Source organism: Crinia signifera, chromosome 4 (genome assembly GCF_055691185.1).
Source record: "Crinia signifera chromosome 4, ASM5569118v1, whole genome shotgun sequence".
NCBI classification, from domain to species: Eukaryota; Metazoa; Chordata; class Amphibia; order Anura; family Myobatrachidae; genus Crinia; species Crinia signifera.
The window spans coordinates 156,202,215-156,219,021 of record NC_139220.1 but is presented as its reverse complement, the minus strand read 5'-3'; the positions used below and the strand labels follow the sequence as shown (position 1 = coordinate 156,219,021).

General features: G+C 47.8%; 1 protein-coding gene across 6 annotated transcripts in view; it reads right to left on the bottom strand.

Annotated features, from left to right (window-relative positions):
- The window catches only part of PTPRZ1 (protein tyrosine phosphatase receptor type Z1), a 186,886-nt gene that overhangs the window by 80,426 nt on the left and 89,653 nt on the right, over positions 1 to 16,807 (bottom strand). For all 6 annotated transcript variants that reach the window (XM_083182827.1, XM_083182828.1, XM_083182829.1 and 3 more), the window contains exons 8-9: positions 14,228 to 14,378; positions 2,914 to 3,098 (exon numbers count right to left, since the gene is read on the bottom strand). In XM_083182827.1, coding sequence (XP_083038953.1) covers positions 2,914 to 3,098; positions 14,228 to 14,378 — 336 coding nt within the window. The remainder of the gene's footprint in view (positions 1 to 2,913; positions 3,099 to 14,227; positions 14,379 to 16,807) is intronic.

Below are 16,807 nucleotides of genomic sequence, written 5' to 3'. Positions count from 1 at the left end.
GTGTGGCATTATGTAAATTTTGTTAGGACACAAGCTTAAAGGAGAAATAGACTGTTTCTCCTTTAAGCTTGTGTCCTAACACCTAACCCTCAACACATCGCAGACACGCCAGGAACATCCCGACAGATGTTCAAATAGATTACTGAATGTAATCACAATTCAAGAGTGCCCCTAAAAAAGAGAGAGTCTTTCCTTCTTTGTGCTTCTACATACAATTTACTCTCCAGGGTGCACCTCCACGCCATTTATTCCGGGAGACTCTGTATAACAGACCTCCTACACCTCTATGTATTGTGGACTTCTCGAATTAATTTGTCAATACCTAAACTAATTGTTATCAACCTGTGCACTGATCTATGTCCCTCTTTCCCCTTTCCCCCAAAAACTAACATTATGTAAATTTTGTCTTATATTTTGTGGCATTATGTGAATTTTGACTCCTATTGTGTAGCATTATGTGCATTTTGTCTCATATTATGTGGCATAATGTGAATTTTGGCTAATTTTGGACCTTATTCCAGTCCACACACAATGCTACAAAGTTCGCAGCGTTGCGTTTGGACTAAATGCCGTCCGCCGCTCGCAGGTCTGGCTCATATTGTGTGGCATAGGGGGTTATTTTGGTTCACTCTTTCTGACAAAATCCTTTTTAGATAGACAAAACCATGTGCACTGTGGGTGGGGCAGATATAACATGGGGCACAACTGGGACAGGGTACTGACTAACACCAGGAGCAGAGGCGCAGAGTCTAACCCCACCGATGGTGTTCACCTGGGACCAGTGTCATATGAACTGCCAATAGGGAGTATGGACTTTGCTGCACCAGTGAGCAGGTCGAGGCCCTATGTCAGAGTCCCTCACCCACTGTGCCACTACTGAGGAATGCGTACTGAGAGATCAGCAATGGTTCAAGACACGATGGTGTGCAGTATCGGATGGTGTGCAGTATCGGACTGGGAACTGATGGTGTGCAGTATCAAACTGGGAACTGCCTGAGAGCTGAGGGTCTGGGTCATCCTGGATGCCGATGGGTTGTAGTAGTTTGAAAGCAGATAACTGTATCGGCCTGGGAGCCAGGTACTATGTCGGCCTGGGAGCCAGGGATTGTGTTGGCCTGGGGGTGGGTGACTGTGTTGGCCTGGGAGCCGGGTGACTGTGTTGGTGTCGACCTGAGAGTCAATGAAGGTGTCGACCTGGGAGTCAATGACGGTGTCGACCTAGGAGTCAATGACAGCATTGACCTAGGAGTCAATGACAGCGTCGACTTAGGAGTCAATGACAGCGTTGACCTGGGAGTCAATGACAGTGTTGACCTGGGAGTCAATGAGTCAATGACAGTGTCAACCTGGGAGTCCAGGAACAGAGCCTTGTGTTGATCTGGATAGGGTCATGTTAGGAGGTCAGTCAGAGAACCGATGGTCCTGTGCTGCTGACTATTCTCTGGATGCTGGAGATGATATAACAGCAGCTATCGGAGGTTGAGTCAACCAGGCAAGTAACAACAGCAGCAGGATGAGGTTCACTGTAGCAGGTAACCTGGAGCCTTAGAATTAGCATCTGGGGAATTCTCAGGAGAAGTAAAATTTGCTCAAGGCCCTGAACCATTCCAAAGTCACTCCTTATATCCCCCAAGGTAGCTGGGGATTGACTAGTGGCCGCAGCAGCAATTAAGTCAGAACCAGGAAGTAGAACTACCGGTACTTGTGTATTATCACGGCTCCCACGATGTTGGTCGTAGTGCATCGCATGCATCGCATCGCATGCAATATAGCGGCATGCAATGCAATGTGATTTTAATTGTACAAGCACCCTGATAGGTGCTTACAATATTAAATGCACCTCCATTGTCAACGCCACCCTCACTATCAACGTCAACCCGAAGCGTGGCGAGTGCGGCGGTACGCATCCTCCGACCTTTTCATACCCCCACTATGCACGTCGGCACAGAGTTGATTTTAGATAGTGTGGTGAGCACAGCTCGCCACCGAGCCTGAAGCGTGGCGAGCGCAGCGAGCCCCGCGAGGGGACGCGGATTACTTTACATGTATTCCGCATGCGCTCGCCACGCTTCGGGCTCGGTGGCGAGCTGCGCTCGCCACACTATCTAACATCAACTCCAAGCCGATGTGGATAGTGGGGGTATGAAAAGGTCGGAGGAAGCATACCGCCACCCCACGCGGGCTCGCTGCGCTCGCCACGCTTCGGGTTGCCGTTGAGAGTGGGGGTCGCGTTGACAATGGGGGAGAATTTCACATTATGGGGGCATTTAACATTGTAAGCACCCATCGCATGCGATCGCATGCCATTTGCTGGCATGCGATGCGATATTTAATTGTACATTTTGACATTTTCACGTGAAAATCGCATCACATCGCATACCATTGCATACTCTATTTAGTGTTATGCAATGCGATGGGCGCCGTGATAATACACAAGTACCGAACTACCTCGGTAAACCTAGATCATGTGACCTGTGCTGGAGTCAGAGGGTCAGGAATCCTCACAGGTGTTAATCAGCCAGAAATGCAAACTGCTGCAGCAGCATGGACACAAACAAGCCTGGAAACACTGGGAAACTAGAAAACAAACGTAAACCAAGTCAGGTTCGTGACACTAAGTCTCTTATTAATAATATATCAATATAGTTTCTTATATTATAATTAAAATAAAGGTACTTATATGTTAGTTGGGCACCCACTATAGTTAGTATGCTCATACCCCCACTATCCATGTCGGCATGGAGTTAATTTTATATAGTGTGGCGAGCGTAGCGAGCCACAAGCCTGAAGTGTGGCGAGCGGATGCGGAAAACTAAGCTTAGTGGGCGCCCAACTAACATATAAGTACCAAAATAACATATGCTGGAAAAGATATGAAAGTGTCCAAATGGATTAAAATATATATATGATTACCAAGTCCTGGTAGCCATCTGTCATATATTCATGTTTTGATTGGTCTTCGCCTTGAAGAAGTTGGTAATAAACGACATATCTCTCAATCACTGCATCATACACAACTCGAGGTCTCTTCCATGTAATTAGGAGGCTTGTGCTGTTCTGTGATTCAGCCTGGACATCATCTGGGTCTGAACTGCAAACTAGAAAAGAAGAAATAAATAATCATCTGTACTTGCACAATTATTATTATAAAAAAAAAAAGTAGATGGAAAAACACACACCGAGGGATATTAACCCCTTGAGTGGTGGGTTTAGCTGGGGCAGGACAAACCTACCAGGGCAGGTTTGTCCTGCCCCAGCAAAACCCACCACAGAACTTAGGGCCCCACCCCCTCACCGGCCCCTGCCGCTGCCCCAGCTGCCAGTCACAGCAGTGATGTGATCACAGACAGGAGGCTCAGGGATGTTCGTGGCGGCTCGGGAGGACTCGGGCGCCTGAACTCCTGAGCGCTCCCGAGCTGCACCGAACATCCCGAGTCTGCAGCCTTCGTCACTGCTGTGAAGTGAATGGCGGCTGGAGAAGCAGCAGGGGAGCTCCAGGGTACGATTGCCGGAGCAGAGGTGATGGCGGGGGGACGACAGAAGGGGGGGAGCGGTGGGGGAGGGGGGAGCCTAGAGGTGGTGCACCAGTGGTGCACAGCTGGAGGCACCACTGTCACGCACCTACTGCATAGTGGTATGCCCAGAAATTTTCCAAGATAGCCCGCTGCAGCTGCACAGCTTAGCCCGCAAGGTTTGCAGGCATGCCACCCAAACGGTTAACTAACATTGTTCAAGTACAAATTTGTACTAAGCCTAATGTAACCAAACAGCAACCAGATTTTATGTAGTGCACATTAACCATAGAACATGTTTGAGTGGTTGACATGGTTTAAGATGAACAGTTCACGTGATGATGGCAGGATCTAGAGGACATCCAGAGTGCTTTTAATCAACACAACAATGGCTGTAGTCTAGTTAATGCTTGAGAGACTATTTTGGAACTCTGTGTCTTAAGGTGCCATTGTATAGCCTATTTTTGTTGTGACAGTGTACTCTCTTTACTAGACTTTCTCTAAGCTTTGTTACAAAGTTTTACATGTACTGTACTAAGCCATTGTACAGTTTTATACAACCTCCACAGCCTCTCAGTCATTTACCATTCCCTAAAAATCCCCCTTATCCCTGTAACCTACTATCTATCCAATTGAAAGTTTAATTATCTGATCCCCACTGCTCTTCTTCTAAAGTTTCATACACACTGGGCAACTTTGAGCTGAAAGACGCTCAAAATAGCAAGTTTGATCGTCTTTCAGCTCAAAGCCACCCAGTGTGTATGCCCCAGTGATGATCGGTGATGCGCGCTCCCACATCATCACCGGGAAAGCCGATCATCTGCTGGTAATACCAGCAGATGAGAGGCTTTGAGGACGGCTTTGCATAGCGCTACGCTATGCAAAGCCATCCTCCCCCCGCTGACAGCACCAGGCAGGGGGAAAGTCGCTCAGTGTGTATGCACTGAGCGGATCCCCCCCCCAGCGATGATAGCGATCAACGCTGCCCATACACGCTGGGCATAATCGCCCAGTGTGTATGGACCTTTACTCTCTTTTAGTGTCTGCCCATTTCTCTGTAGAATGTAAGATCTTCTGTATTTGAGGTTTTCACCATGGAATTATGCATATCCCTGACAATGTGCTTATCAAATATTCTGCATGTTTTAGAAAATCAAGAAGTCTTGTCTGCCAACAGCTTACTCGTTCTTCGATACATTTTTGTACATATTGTATGTGCCGTTGTCCGTTGTCCAGCCTGTAGAGATCACTTTTGTGTTACTGATATATGTCTACTTTTTAGACACATGATGGCGCTATAAACCAAGAGATCAATTACTGCAATTTGTTCATGTGCTACAACACACAATGTTAAACATGCATTACACAATAACAGACATTAAGGGCCTGATTTCTGAGGCAGAGTCAAAAACGACAACATCTGCACATTTCTGTGGTCGTCTGTCTGCTACGTTATGCAAATACCTTTGTGTACATCCATGCATATGAAAGTGGATGTCGCCATCCTTGCACAGTCAGTGTCCCTACATACTGCACACACTGTAATTCTAATCGATGCATCCTTAAACAATTACATTGGAAGCATCATTAATATCTGCACAAGCCCTATGGCAGGTGCAGTTTCTCTGACTGAGTATGGCTTTCTATATGTGAGTCGAGTACCTGTGTATGCAGCCAGGGGCGGATCCAGGATAAAATGACAGGGGGGGCACCATGATAAAAGAGGGTTTGGGTGGGGGAGGGGCGGTGTTAGTGGTGCCAGTGTACATGCTAAGAGTGCGGCAGAGAGAGGGTGGGAATGGGATTAAAAATAGGCCCTGGCATTTAAAGTGCGCAGGCCCACCATGGCGACAAAAGTGAAGGACGTAGTTGTGTGCACGCCGAAGGCGCGCTCTGGAAAAGGGGTGTGGCCACTCAACAGGGGGAGTGTCCTTGAGTGTAGTGTACAACACCATATACAACTTCTACACATTATGCAACAAAATACTAGACCCCATTATACTTGCCCCTTACACATGATGCCAAATGGAATGAGACAAAATTCACATAATGCCACATGGATTGAGCCAAAATTCAAATAATGCCACATGGATTGAGCCAAAATTCAAATAATGCCACATGGATTGTGTCAAAATTCACATAATGCCACACCATAATGTCCATTACATGTTAAATTACACGCCATTATGTCCATTATGTATTATGCCAAACACCATAATGCCTATTAAAAATTATGCTACATAAGTGCTGCTTATCTACATGCTCATTGTCAAGGGTTCCATGCTCATTGCCAGAGGTTTCATGCTCGTTGCCATGTGGGATTACATGCTCATTGCCAAGGGGGAATACATGCTCGCGGTAAATGGGGGACAGCCGCCGCCAGGCAGAAGTGATAGCCACTTTTACAGTGGCAGAGCCTGGCTGTATGCAGGTCTCGGCTATTTGAAATAATACCCCTTTCACACCAGAAAATGCATTCCCAGGTTGGCCCCTTTTACACCAGCCTAGTCCCTGCATTTTCTGGTGTGAGGGGGAGAGAAAACCACCCCTACCCCCTTTAACCAGTTATCTCATTTAACCGGCTATATCTTCGGAACCAACTGACCCATTAATACCCCTTTCAGACAGAAAAATCCCAAAAACCCAGGTATTTCCCGGATACAAAAACCCGGGTAGAACTAGACAGCAAGGGGCTGACCCCCTTTCACACAGGAGCAAAAACCCGGGTATTTCCTGTGTCGACCCCTTTCACACAGAAGCCGGATTTTTCCTGCAAAACTCTGTGTGTCATAAGAAAAGGACAGTTTTAAAGGCACACAGAGATGAGATCATGAAAAGTGGGAGGTGTCTGCTCACTGCATTGCATTAAACATTAAACATTGCATTAAACGGATCTTCTCATCTTTCCAATGTGCCATAAAGGGGGTTTTTGCACTTGCGCTGCTAGGTCTAATGGGATAACCTGTGAACCATGCTGAACAAAAAAGTATCCAGACACATTTGAAGTTTCAGTATTAAATTTTATAAAGAATACACAATAAAAAATGAATTACATACAATTTAGACAACAGTTTAGTCTAAAAACAAGTATGATACAATATAAAAACAGGTAAGCAATTAAATTGATAATATTTGAGTATCTCACTCCAATGAGGTCGCAAGCTGAAAAGATATATTGTAACTGGATATATCCACAAAGCAGGTAAATGCAATAGTCAAGCAGCCAGTAATTGGTTAGTAGCAAAAAGCCAGTGGGTTAGCTTGTAAGGAGTCAGGGGGGGAAGAGGTAAATGGCGTAGGTCAAAGCAGGTAAGTTAGAGCAGTGGACAAGCTGTGTGAAGCCTGTTAGCGCATAAACGCAAGATGTTGTCAGTCAGGGAACACACTTGGTCCAGTTGTATAATGCTCACCCTCCTTGTAGAATTTGACCGGAGGGCACGGGGAGCCTAATGGTAGGAAGGGCTCAACCCAGTGGCACGCGGTGATGTAGTATCCGCAAACAGATATCCTGCTGTAGACGACCTGTATAGGCGGGGAGCCTCGATGTAATTACGGCTCAACCCGATTGGCTGGGAGATGCAGTGACCCCAAATGGGGCGTCTGGCTCGTGGCTGGCAATCCGGAGCAGCGTTTTGCGGTGGAAGCGCTGTAGGTAGCAAAAGGTAGCCTGTTGTAAGTGCCGGGCGCACGTTAGCTCCGGAACAATAATCGCGACCTCAGGGGTGAGAAGACTCAGGGCGGAAGTGCTTCGCTCAGGGCGGAAGTGCGTCAACGCGTTTCGTTCCCCAGGAAACCGGGAACTTTCCTGTCTTGAGAAAGTTCCCGGTTTCCTGGGGAACGAAACGCGTTGACGCACTTCCGCCCTGAGCGAAGCACTTCCGCCCTGAGTCTTCTCACCCCTGAGGTCGCGATTATTGTTCCGGAGCTAACATGCGCCCGGCACTTACAACAGGCTACCTTTTGCTACCTACAGCGCTTCCACCGCAAAACGCTGCTCCGGATTGCCAGCCACGAGCCAGACGCCCCATTTGGGGTCACTGCATCTCCCAGCCAATCGGGTTGAGCCGTAATTACATCGAGGCTCCCCGCCTATACAGGTCGTCTACAGCAGGATATCTGTTTGCGGATACTACATCACCGCGTGCCACTGGGTTGAGCCCTTCCTACCATTAGGCTCCCCGTGCCCTCCGGTCAAATTCTACAAGGAGGGTGAGCATTATACAACTGGACCAAGTGTGTTCCCTGACTGACAACATCTTGCGTTTATGCGCTAACAGGCTTCACACAGCTTGTCCACTGCTCTAACTTACCTGCTTTGACCTACGCCATTTACCTCTTCCCCCCCTGACTCCTTACAAGCTAACCCACTGGCTTTTTGCTACTAACCAATTACTGGCTGCTTGACTATTGCATTTACCTGCTTTGTGGATATATCCAGTTACAATATATCTTTTCAGCTTGCGACCTCATTGGAGTGAGATACTCAAATATTATCAATTTAATTGCTTACCTGTTTTTATATTGTATCATACTTGTTTTTAGACTAAACTGTTGTCTAAATTGTATGTAATTCATTTTTTATTGTGTATTCTTTATAAAATTTAATACTGAAACTTCAAATGTGTCTGGATACTTTTTTGTTCAGCATGGTTCACAGGTTATCCCATTAGACCCAGCAGCGCAAGTGCAAAAACCCCCTTTCTGTACTTCTGTGAGACGTAGCAGTCTCATCTGCATCTGCTGCAGTTGGCAATCTAAAAATTAAAACAAATTATTGGTATTCCACCAAATATATATAGAACTACCTTTATAGTTCATTTAGCGCCAGGATCTGTGAACAGGGGTGGACTCCTTTTGGAACCCTCCCCCATTCATAGTTTTTCCCTTTGTTCTTTTTCCAATGTGCCATGGCCATTTAGTGCTGCGCTGCACGCCACTGCCACTCCCGCTCAGCCAATCAGGGAAGCTGTAAAGATCAGCCAATCACGCAGCGCCATGCTGCACAGCCAATCTGCATGATTTTTCAATAGTCGGGAGAAAAACACGGGTCGGACCCTTTCACACAGCCGCAAACACGTGTCTGACACGGGAAAAACTCAGGTAAATACCTGGGTCGAAGTTCCGGAACTTTAGACGTGTTTCAGACAGAAGAAAAACCCGGGTCGACACGGCAAGAGCAGGGAAATTCCCGGGTCTTTTTTTCTGCCTTAAAGGGGTATTACATGAGACAAGTATCATATTGAAGAACTTTTGAGTGGGCTTTGAATGATTTTGGTCCAGTGAAACTGGAACATTTGGTCACAGAGTAATCTGCCCTCAAAGAACATGAACAGCCATGAAATTACATTTCAAAAATAAAAAAATTTGGTTTACACGCAATATCTCTGGAACCAAATGACCGATATGGACCAGCCTGGTATCATATTGAAGGCCCAGCGATTGACGGGTAGGAATTGACGGGTCCCATATTATCCTATGGGGAAAAAACATTACAGCTTTGCCAGGCGATATCTCTGGTTCCTGGGGGGTTAGAGACAAGGGGCTGGGCTCATTGGAAAGCCCTGGTCCTCAGCTAATGAATGAAATGATAGGGGGGGGGGCACGTGCCTGGGTGCCCCCCCCCGAATCCGCCACTGTATGCAGCCACTTTTACCGACATGCCTGTGGCACTCCCATAAGATGGACAATCTCCAGGCACTAAGACGCCTCCCTGTCACCACTCAGGAACACCCCCTACATTTTCAATAAACTTCTCCCTACGTACATCTGAATGACAACTGTGACTTTGCAGAGATACAATCTAGACGCATGTGTGAATTAATCCCCCATACATCTAAGGGCACGATTCCCCAATCCCGATACTGTCATTCAGCTGTCCACATATGCCTACTGGCGGTCAGTGATGATTGTCGATCCATCAGGGGTTACGGAAAATCAAGCATGCCAAATTCCCTGATCCCCACCAAGATTTTTAAACATGTTTAATATCTATGAGCCCCCGATTGGTCCAATACATTTCAGATAACCAAATAAATCTCTATTATATCCGACATCTGCAGTACACCCACCTCTGAATAGTGTCATTTGCAGTAGTGCTGTTTAAATTTACACCTCATGATTAATGTATTTGCATCTGCAATTGATGCTTTGTGCTTTCTCAGTCGTGTCTACTGAGCATGACATTTTCTATGTTATAATGCTCGTTTTGTAGGCTTAACGCATTTTGTGGAACATATAAAAAAATTTAATTTGGTTATACTGATACTTGTTTTGATTAACACACTGCAATGCTTACCCCACTATGGTATAACATTACTCATAGAAGAAAATATTATTTAGGTGGTTTTGTTTATGCTTTTGATGCTTGTTGTCTCATTGGTATATTAATATTATATACTGTACTAGCAGACTAGGCGGTACTTGTGTACTAGCACGGCTCCCACGATAATTAGTCGCCCTATTTTTTATCGCATCGCATGCCATACACCCGATGGCATGCGATGCGATTTTGACCCATATACGATATTAAATTGTATAAGCAATGGGTGCTTTTAAGCACCCTAATGGGTGCTTACAATGCTTAAATGCACCCCCACGCCACCCCCCAAGTATAAACGTGAAGCTTGTCGAGCGCAGCGAGCCCGCAAGGGGCGGCGGTACGCATCCTACGACCTTTTCATACCCCCACTATCCACGTCGGCGTGGAGTCGATTTTATAAAGTGTGGCGAGCGCAGCGAGCCACCGAGCCTGAAGGGTGGCAAGTGCAGCGAGCCCCGCGAGGGGACGCGGATACCTGTGAAGCCCACGAGGGGACGCGGATACCTGTGAAGGTATACGCGTTCCCTCACCACGCTTCGGGCTCGGTGGCTCACTGCGCTCGCCACACTTTATAAAATCAACTCCACGCCGACGTGGATAGTGGGGGTATGAAAAGGTCGTAGGACGCGTACCGCCGCCCCTCGCGGGCTCGCTGCACTCGCCACGCTTTGGGTTCACGTTTATACTTGGGGGGAGGGCGTGGGGGTGCATTTAAGCATTGTAAGCACCCATTAGGGTGCTTATACAATTTATAATCACATCCCATCACATTGTATGGCATTGTATGCCATATACAATGGCATACAATTTTTAAATTGTATGCCACTGTAGAACATCGGCCGATATCGCGTCGCATCGCATCGCATGTGATATGGTCTGCGATGCGATGGGCGCCGTAATAGTACACAAGTACTGACTAGGCTCATATAGACTTCAGAATTCCATGCATCAGTTATTACAGATACCATTTACATACAGTAGTAGAGATGTGTACAGACCCCTTTGTTTTTAGTTCTAACTCATCATCTTACTTTGGTTTTTGAAAACCATATCTACTCTTAAGGTGCCCAAACTCTATGTGACTTCTCACCTTGGGAGAAGTCCGATACAATCCCCAGCCTTACAAATTCCAGCCTGGGAACCAACCCGGGTGGCAGAATCCCATGTGATACATTATATGTGGCCCTTCTGCATGTGATGTGTCGCATGCAATCCCAGATCGCTGTTGGCAGGAAGGGGTCCGACACAGAGATTATGCATGCAGCACGTATGATCTAAGGGTCCGATCCAATGCAGATGGAACCACGCATCGGATCAGATATCAGACACATCCAATCTCTGTCCAATCTGTCGGAATCAGGGGAAATCGGGCCCAAATCAGACAAGCCCTGTCTCCTTAGCTCAGGAATGTACAGGAACATACAATGAGGGCAGTACGGATGTGAATGGATGTCTATGCAAAACAGTAATTCGCATGCATGCGGATGCATTCTGTGTGTGGGCGGCTAGCAGACCTTCATACTGGCAGCGGGTGGCATTTAGTTGTCTCACAAAGCTGCAGACCAGAAAGACCTCTTTAGGTCATGTCTACTGAGCAGGTCAGCGATGCGGAGGGAAACGCCATCTTTTAGCTTCTTACCGCAGCATTGCATGAGGGATCCATCACGAATCCCTCCCAGCATGCCCCGCGGCCACTGCATCGCAAAGTACACTGCAAGTACAGCTCTTGGCTGCTCATTGTCCTTTGCATTAATAATCGCATATTTTAGAGCATATAAGATTATTAAGAATGCGGTACCCAGTGGAGGAGGGTGATGTAGGGTGGCGGATGTTAGAACATCCCGCCCTCAGAGCGGTGTTTAGCAGCATCAGAGGGGACACTAGGCTAACTGTGTTATCCTAGGGGATCCAAAACTCCTAATCACGCCATGAATGAGTACACCCATGTAAAAGTGCTTTTTATCATGCATACTCAGGGGTATGATAAAGTGTCTGGTTTTCATCACCGGCCAATCAGCTCCTACCTGTCATTTTTCAAACCAAGCCTGTAAGTTCACAGTTAGGAGCTGATTGGCCGGTGATAAAAAACAGACACTTTATCACTTCATCGAGCTTAATAAATCTACCCCTAAGTATGAAGATCACCTTAACATATAGTACTATTTAATATGCTAACAGCATATAAAAAAGGTTTATAATAATAATTATAAAGTCTGAATAGGATTTTTAAAATAGAATAGCATAAAAAATACAAAAGCAAATCAATTGACTGATAAAATAGTGTAAGTGATATTTCCAATTATTAAAATATAATAGAAGCCAATGTCATGATCTGCTACAAACACAACTTTCTCCTGTTTAATCTAAAAAGCAGATTACTGCATTGTGGTGTATAACTTTCTATATAAAACCATTTAATCTCTTTATCTAGGATTATGGTTCTGAAAGACTCATAAATAATGTATGATTAGAACCAAGAAAGGACGAAAGCAGCATGTAAAAAAGTCTCTTCAAAACATTGTAATATATACCATTTGCGATTACAAGCCAATCACCAGAGCCGTAACTACCTCTGTGCCAGTGGTGCCTTGCCTACAGCGCACTTGCACTGTGGGCGTACCATCTGGCAGCACAGCTCTACAGCCACCCACCACTGCCCTGTACGTGGTGTGTGGCGGCATTATGTAAGGGGGTCCTGTCGTCTACACTAACCTAGCCGAAGCCAGATATGGCTGCTACTGGTAGCACTCCACAAACATCAGCTACCTGCTGCTAGGCTAGGGGCATCCCCACTTCAAGCAGGAGCCACAGGGGGGTGCTGGATGCCGGCACAGCACCCCCCCTCTCCCCCATGAACATATAGGAACACATCAAGCCTGAGTGCCACCGCTGGTACCCTGCTGGAGTATGAGGAGCAGTTTAAGGGCAAGGTGCGGGACCATGCCAAGCAAGGCTACAGAGGGAAGGGACACCCAATCTTCTGAGGGCCCCAACACAGATTGTAGCGGGTGTCTACCAACACACCCCTCTAGTGGCCTCATCCTCCAGACTGACCGCCAAACCCTCAGGGGGTAGAAGAGGGCATTACAGTGTGTGTCACATGTGTAAATGGCATTACGGTGTGTGTCATCATGTGGAATGGGCATTACTGCTTGGCATTATGTGTAATGGCCATTACGGTGTGAGGTATAATGTGAAACGAGCACTATGGTGTGTGGCCTTATGTGTAACAAGCATTATGATGTGTGGCATTATGTGTGAGGGGCATTACAGTGTATGGCATTCTGGCGGGCATTACGGTTAGGGAAGCCAATCCCAGAGCATTTTTTCAATCCCGGAATTCGGGATTGAAAAATGCCCAATCCCGGGATTCCCGGGATCCCGGGATTGGCTTCCCTAATTTAAAAAAACCCGCCCGCATATTTACTTACATGTGCAGTGCGGCCGGGCGGGTGTTCGGTGAAGCTGGGAGGGTGGGCGGTCCATTGCTGGAGCCGGGCGGGAGCCGGCCACTTCAGTTCCGGAGCCGGGCAGGGAGGTGTGCGGGCGGCCGGGCAGGCGGCCGGGCGATGACAGGACAGGACTGCGCAGCTTCTTGGCCTGCGCAGCGTGACCTCTGGCCTCGTCACGCTGCGCAGAGCCACAACGCCGGGACGGGAGTAGCCGGGCAGCGTCTGAGCACTTGCTCAGACGCTGCCGGCATTAGACTGCGCAGTCTAATCCCGAAATCCCGGGACTGAAATCCCGGCGTTTTAGGGGCCAAATCCCGGGATCCCGCCGATCCCGATCCCGGGATTGGCCACCCTAATTACGGTGTATGCATAATGTGTAAAAGGCATTATGATGTGTGGCATTATGTATAACGGGCATTACAATGTGTGGCATTATGTCTAATGGGCATTCTGATGTGTGGAATAATGTGCAAGGAGCACTACAGTGTGTGGCATAATGTGTAATTGACACCACAATGGGTACACTTTTAGTGAAGCAGGGCTGCCTGACACAGCTGAACTCCACATATATTTGGCTTAGGTTCTCTTCCAGGTATAAAATGTCCGGGGTGTGGCCACCATTTGCTCTCAATTGAGGCACTACTGTGGGGTGTAATGTGAATAACGGAAACTATTGTATGGTGTAATATGAACTGGTATGGTTATGTGGCCACAGCCATTCCCCATGAAGTCTTGCCCCTAACTGGAAGTTATTTAGTGACAGCAGCTAAATAATTCAAAAGTGCAGGACTCTTAGCTGACTGTAGCAATAAATAGTGAAGTGAGACTCCTGTAACCTTGAAGAGATTGAGTCTATTGGAATTCTGAGACTCCCAGGCAAAACATAAGGAAAATGACACAGATTGGCATTATCAATAAGGATTTTAGACAAGACACATAAGCACCTGTTTCATGTATTTCCTCTGTACCAGTATAGGATGAATACACTTGTCCAGAGAACTTGTTCTGCTGCTGCCTGAAGTTGTTCTGCAAATAATCCATCACCATAACGTAACCAGACTGCTGCATCGTAAGAATTTCACAGAAATATTCCAGCTGCCAGAAAAGAATTCAAAATACATTAAACACAAGAGTAATATAGTTGAACTAAACAGATTATATTATTACTAAGTAAAAGCCTGTAAAAATGACGGCTTCAATCTCTGTCTTTACAGCTCCCTCTCTCCATATACAGCAAGTTGGAAATAGATCATCTTGCTTTCAGTTTCTGTTAAGGAGTAATTTGGCCCGTCGAGTGGCTGCTCCTGGTCACTGGCAGTACTTCCCCTCAGAAGTGAGGAGTATACAGATATATATATAAACTGGACCCAGGAGTGCTGCTCCACATTCTAGTGCCAGACCATCGACATACTACTATATATATATATGGTACTCTTTACCTAGATGGGCGCCCGCGATTGAAATCGCGGGCGTCGGGGGTAAAAATCGCGGTCATCGCGGGTAAATCGCGGGTACATAAAAGTCTGCTACCCGCGATGACCGCGATTTTCCCATAGGGAACAATGTTAAAAAGGCTGATTGAGCGCGATTTTCATGTAAAATGCCTCAATGCCCGCGATTTGGCCATAGGAATCAATGTTAAATGGGCCACAGAGCCCAAATAGGCACAATTAACCCTTAAAATGTCCCCCCAAATTTTTAACGCCACCCCACGATCCACGCCAACCCGAAGCGTGGCGAGCGCAGCGAGCCCGCGAGGGGCAGCGGTACGCGTCCTCCGACCTTTTCATGCCCTACTATCCACTAGGGCGTGGAGTGAGAATAGAATAGTGTGGCGAGCGCAGCGAGCCACCGAGCCCGAAGCGTGGCGAGCGCAGCGAGCCCCGCGGATACCTTCACAGGTAAACGCGTCCCCTCGCGGGCTTCACAGGTGTCCGCGTCGCCACCAACACCTGTGAAGCCCGCGAGGGGACGCGTATAACTGTGAAGGTATCCGCGTCCGCTCGCCACGCTTCGGGCTCGGTGGCTCGCTGCGCTCGCCACACTATTCTATTCTCACTCCACGCCCTAGTGGATAGTAGGGCATGAAAAGGTCGGAGGACGCGTACCGCCGCCCCTCGCGGGCTCGCTGCGCTCGCCACGCTTCGGGTTGGCGTGGATCGTGGGGTGGCGTTAAAAATTTGGGGGGACATTTTAAGGGTTAATTGTGCCTATTTGGGCTCTGTGGCCCATTTAACATTGATTCCTATGGCCAAATCGGGTCCATTGAGGCATTGAACAGTAAAATCGTGTCCATCGGGCCTTTTAACATTGATTCCTATGGCAAATCGGGAGCATCGCGTCGCGGGCATCGCGCCTACATTTATGGCCAGCCGCGACGCGACCGACGCGATTTCCATGTTTAACATGGGTTTCAATGGGAAATCGCGGGCATCGCGTCGGTCGCGTCGCGGGCAGACATAAATGTACCCGCGATCACCACGACGGGCGCCCATCTAAGTAAAGAGTACCATATAGATATATATATATATATATATATATATATATATATATATACATACATACATACATACATACATACATACAGAGAGAGAGAGAGCGAGAGAGATCAATGTAAGGGATTCTGATGTAAGGGTGACAGCAGGGGCGAATTTAGGGGTCAGGTCGCCCCTAGGCACAACATGTTTGTCCCCCCCCCCCCTCCCTATTTAGCCCACCTCAATATTTTTTTAAGCACTCTGGACTGCTCACTGTACGGAGGATCCGGAGGGAGGGAGGCACTTATTAGTACAGTGATTAGCAGCACAGTGTCTCCATCAGTCTCTCTCACACTGGGCCTTATTCTGATCGGTGCGGCCCGATCAGAAATATGCGGTCATGTCCGTGCAGGCGAATCCCCGCCTTCCATACAGATCGCCACCTCCGTCCGTACGCGGATATGTGGCGATCCGCATGAAATTGGACGGGGATACGCCTCCTCCGTCTTGGGAGCAGCCCCTGCATTCGATGGTCGCCGAACATCGAATGCAGGGCCGCACGCTCCACCAGGTCCCACCACACAAGACCACACGGATACTTGTCCGTGTGAAATCATGTATGGGGGCGGGCAGCTGACATCCGGCGATGTCAGATGCCCGCCCCCTACACACGCGTCACGGCCTCATTACCATGCATACGCCCCGCGTTTGCATGGGAACGCCCATGAAACGCGGGGCGTATGCATAGGGTAATGAGGCTAAGTAGCCCCTCACGCCCCTCTACGCCCCCTGTGCGGCGTATAAAGAATACGTGCGGCGAAATCGCCTGCACATGCACAGAGTGATCTCTGCACATGCGCAGACAATCAACATCGGCGGGACGTCCGCATGCGGTAAAATCCGCACCGATCAGAATAAGGGCCACTGTGACTGACTGAGCGCAGGAAGAATCTGCGCACCGCTCAGCTGCTGGATACAAAGCTGCCAATAGACTGTGTGTGTGTGTGTAGAGTAGCCAGTGGGCGGGCGCCGGCAGAAGTGAGTCTG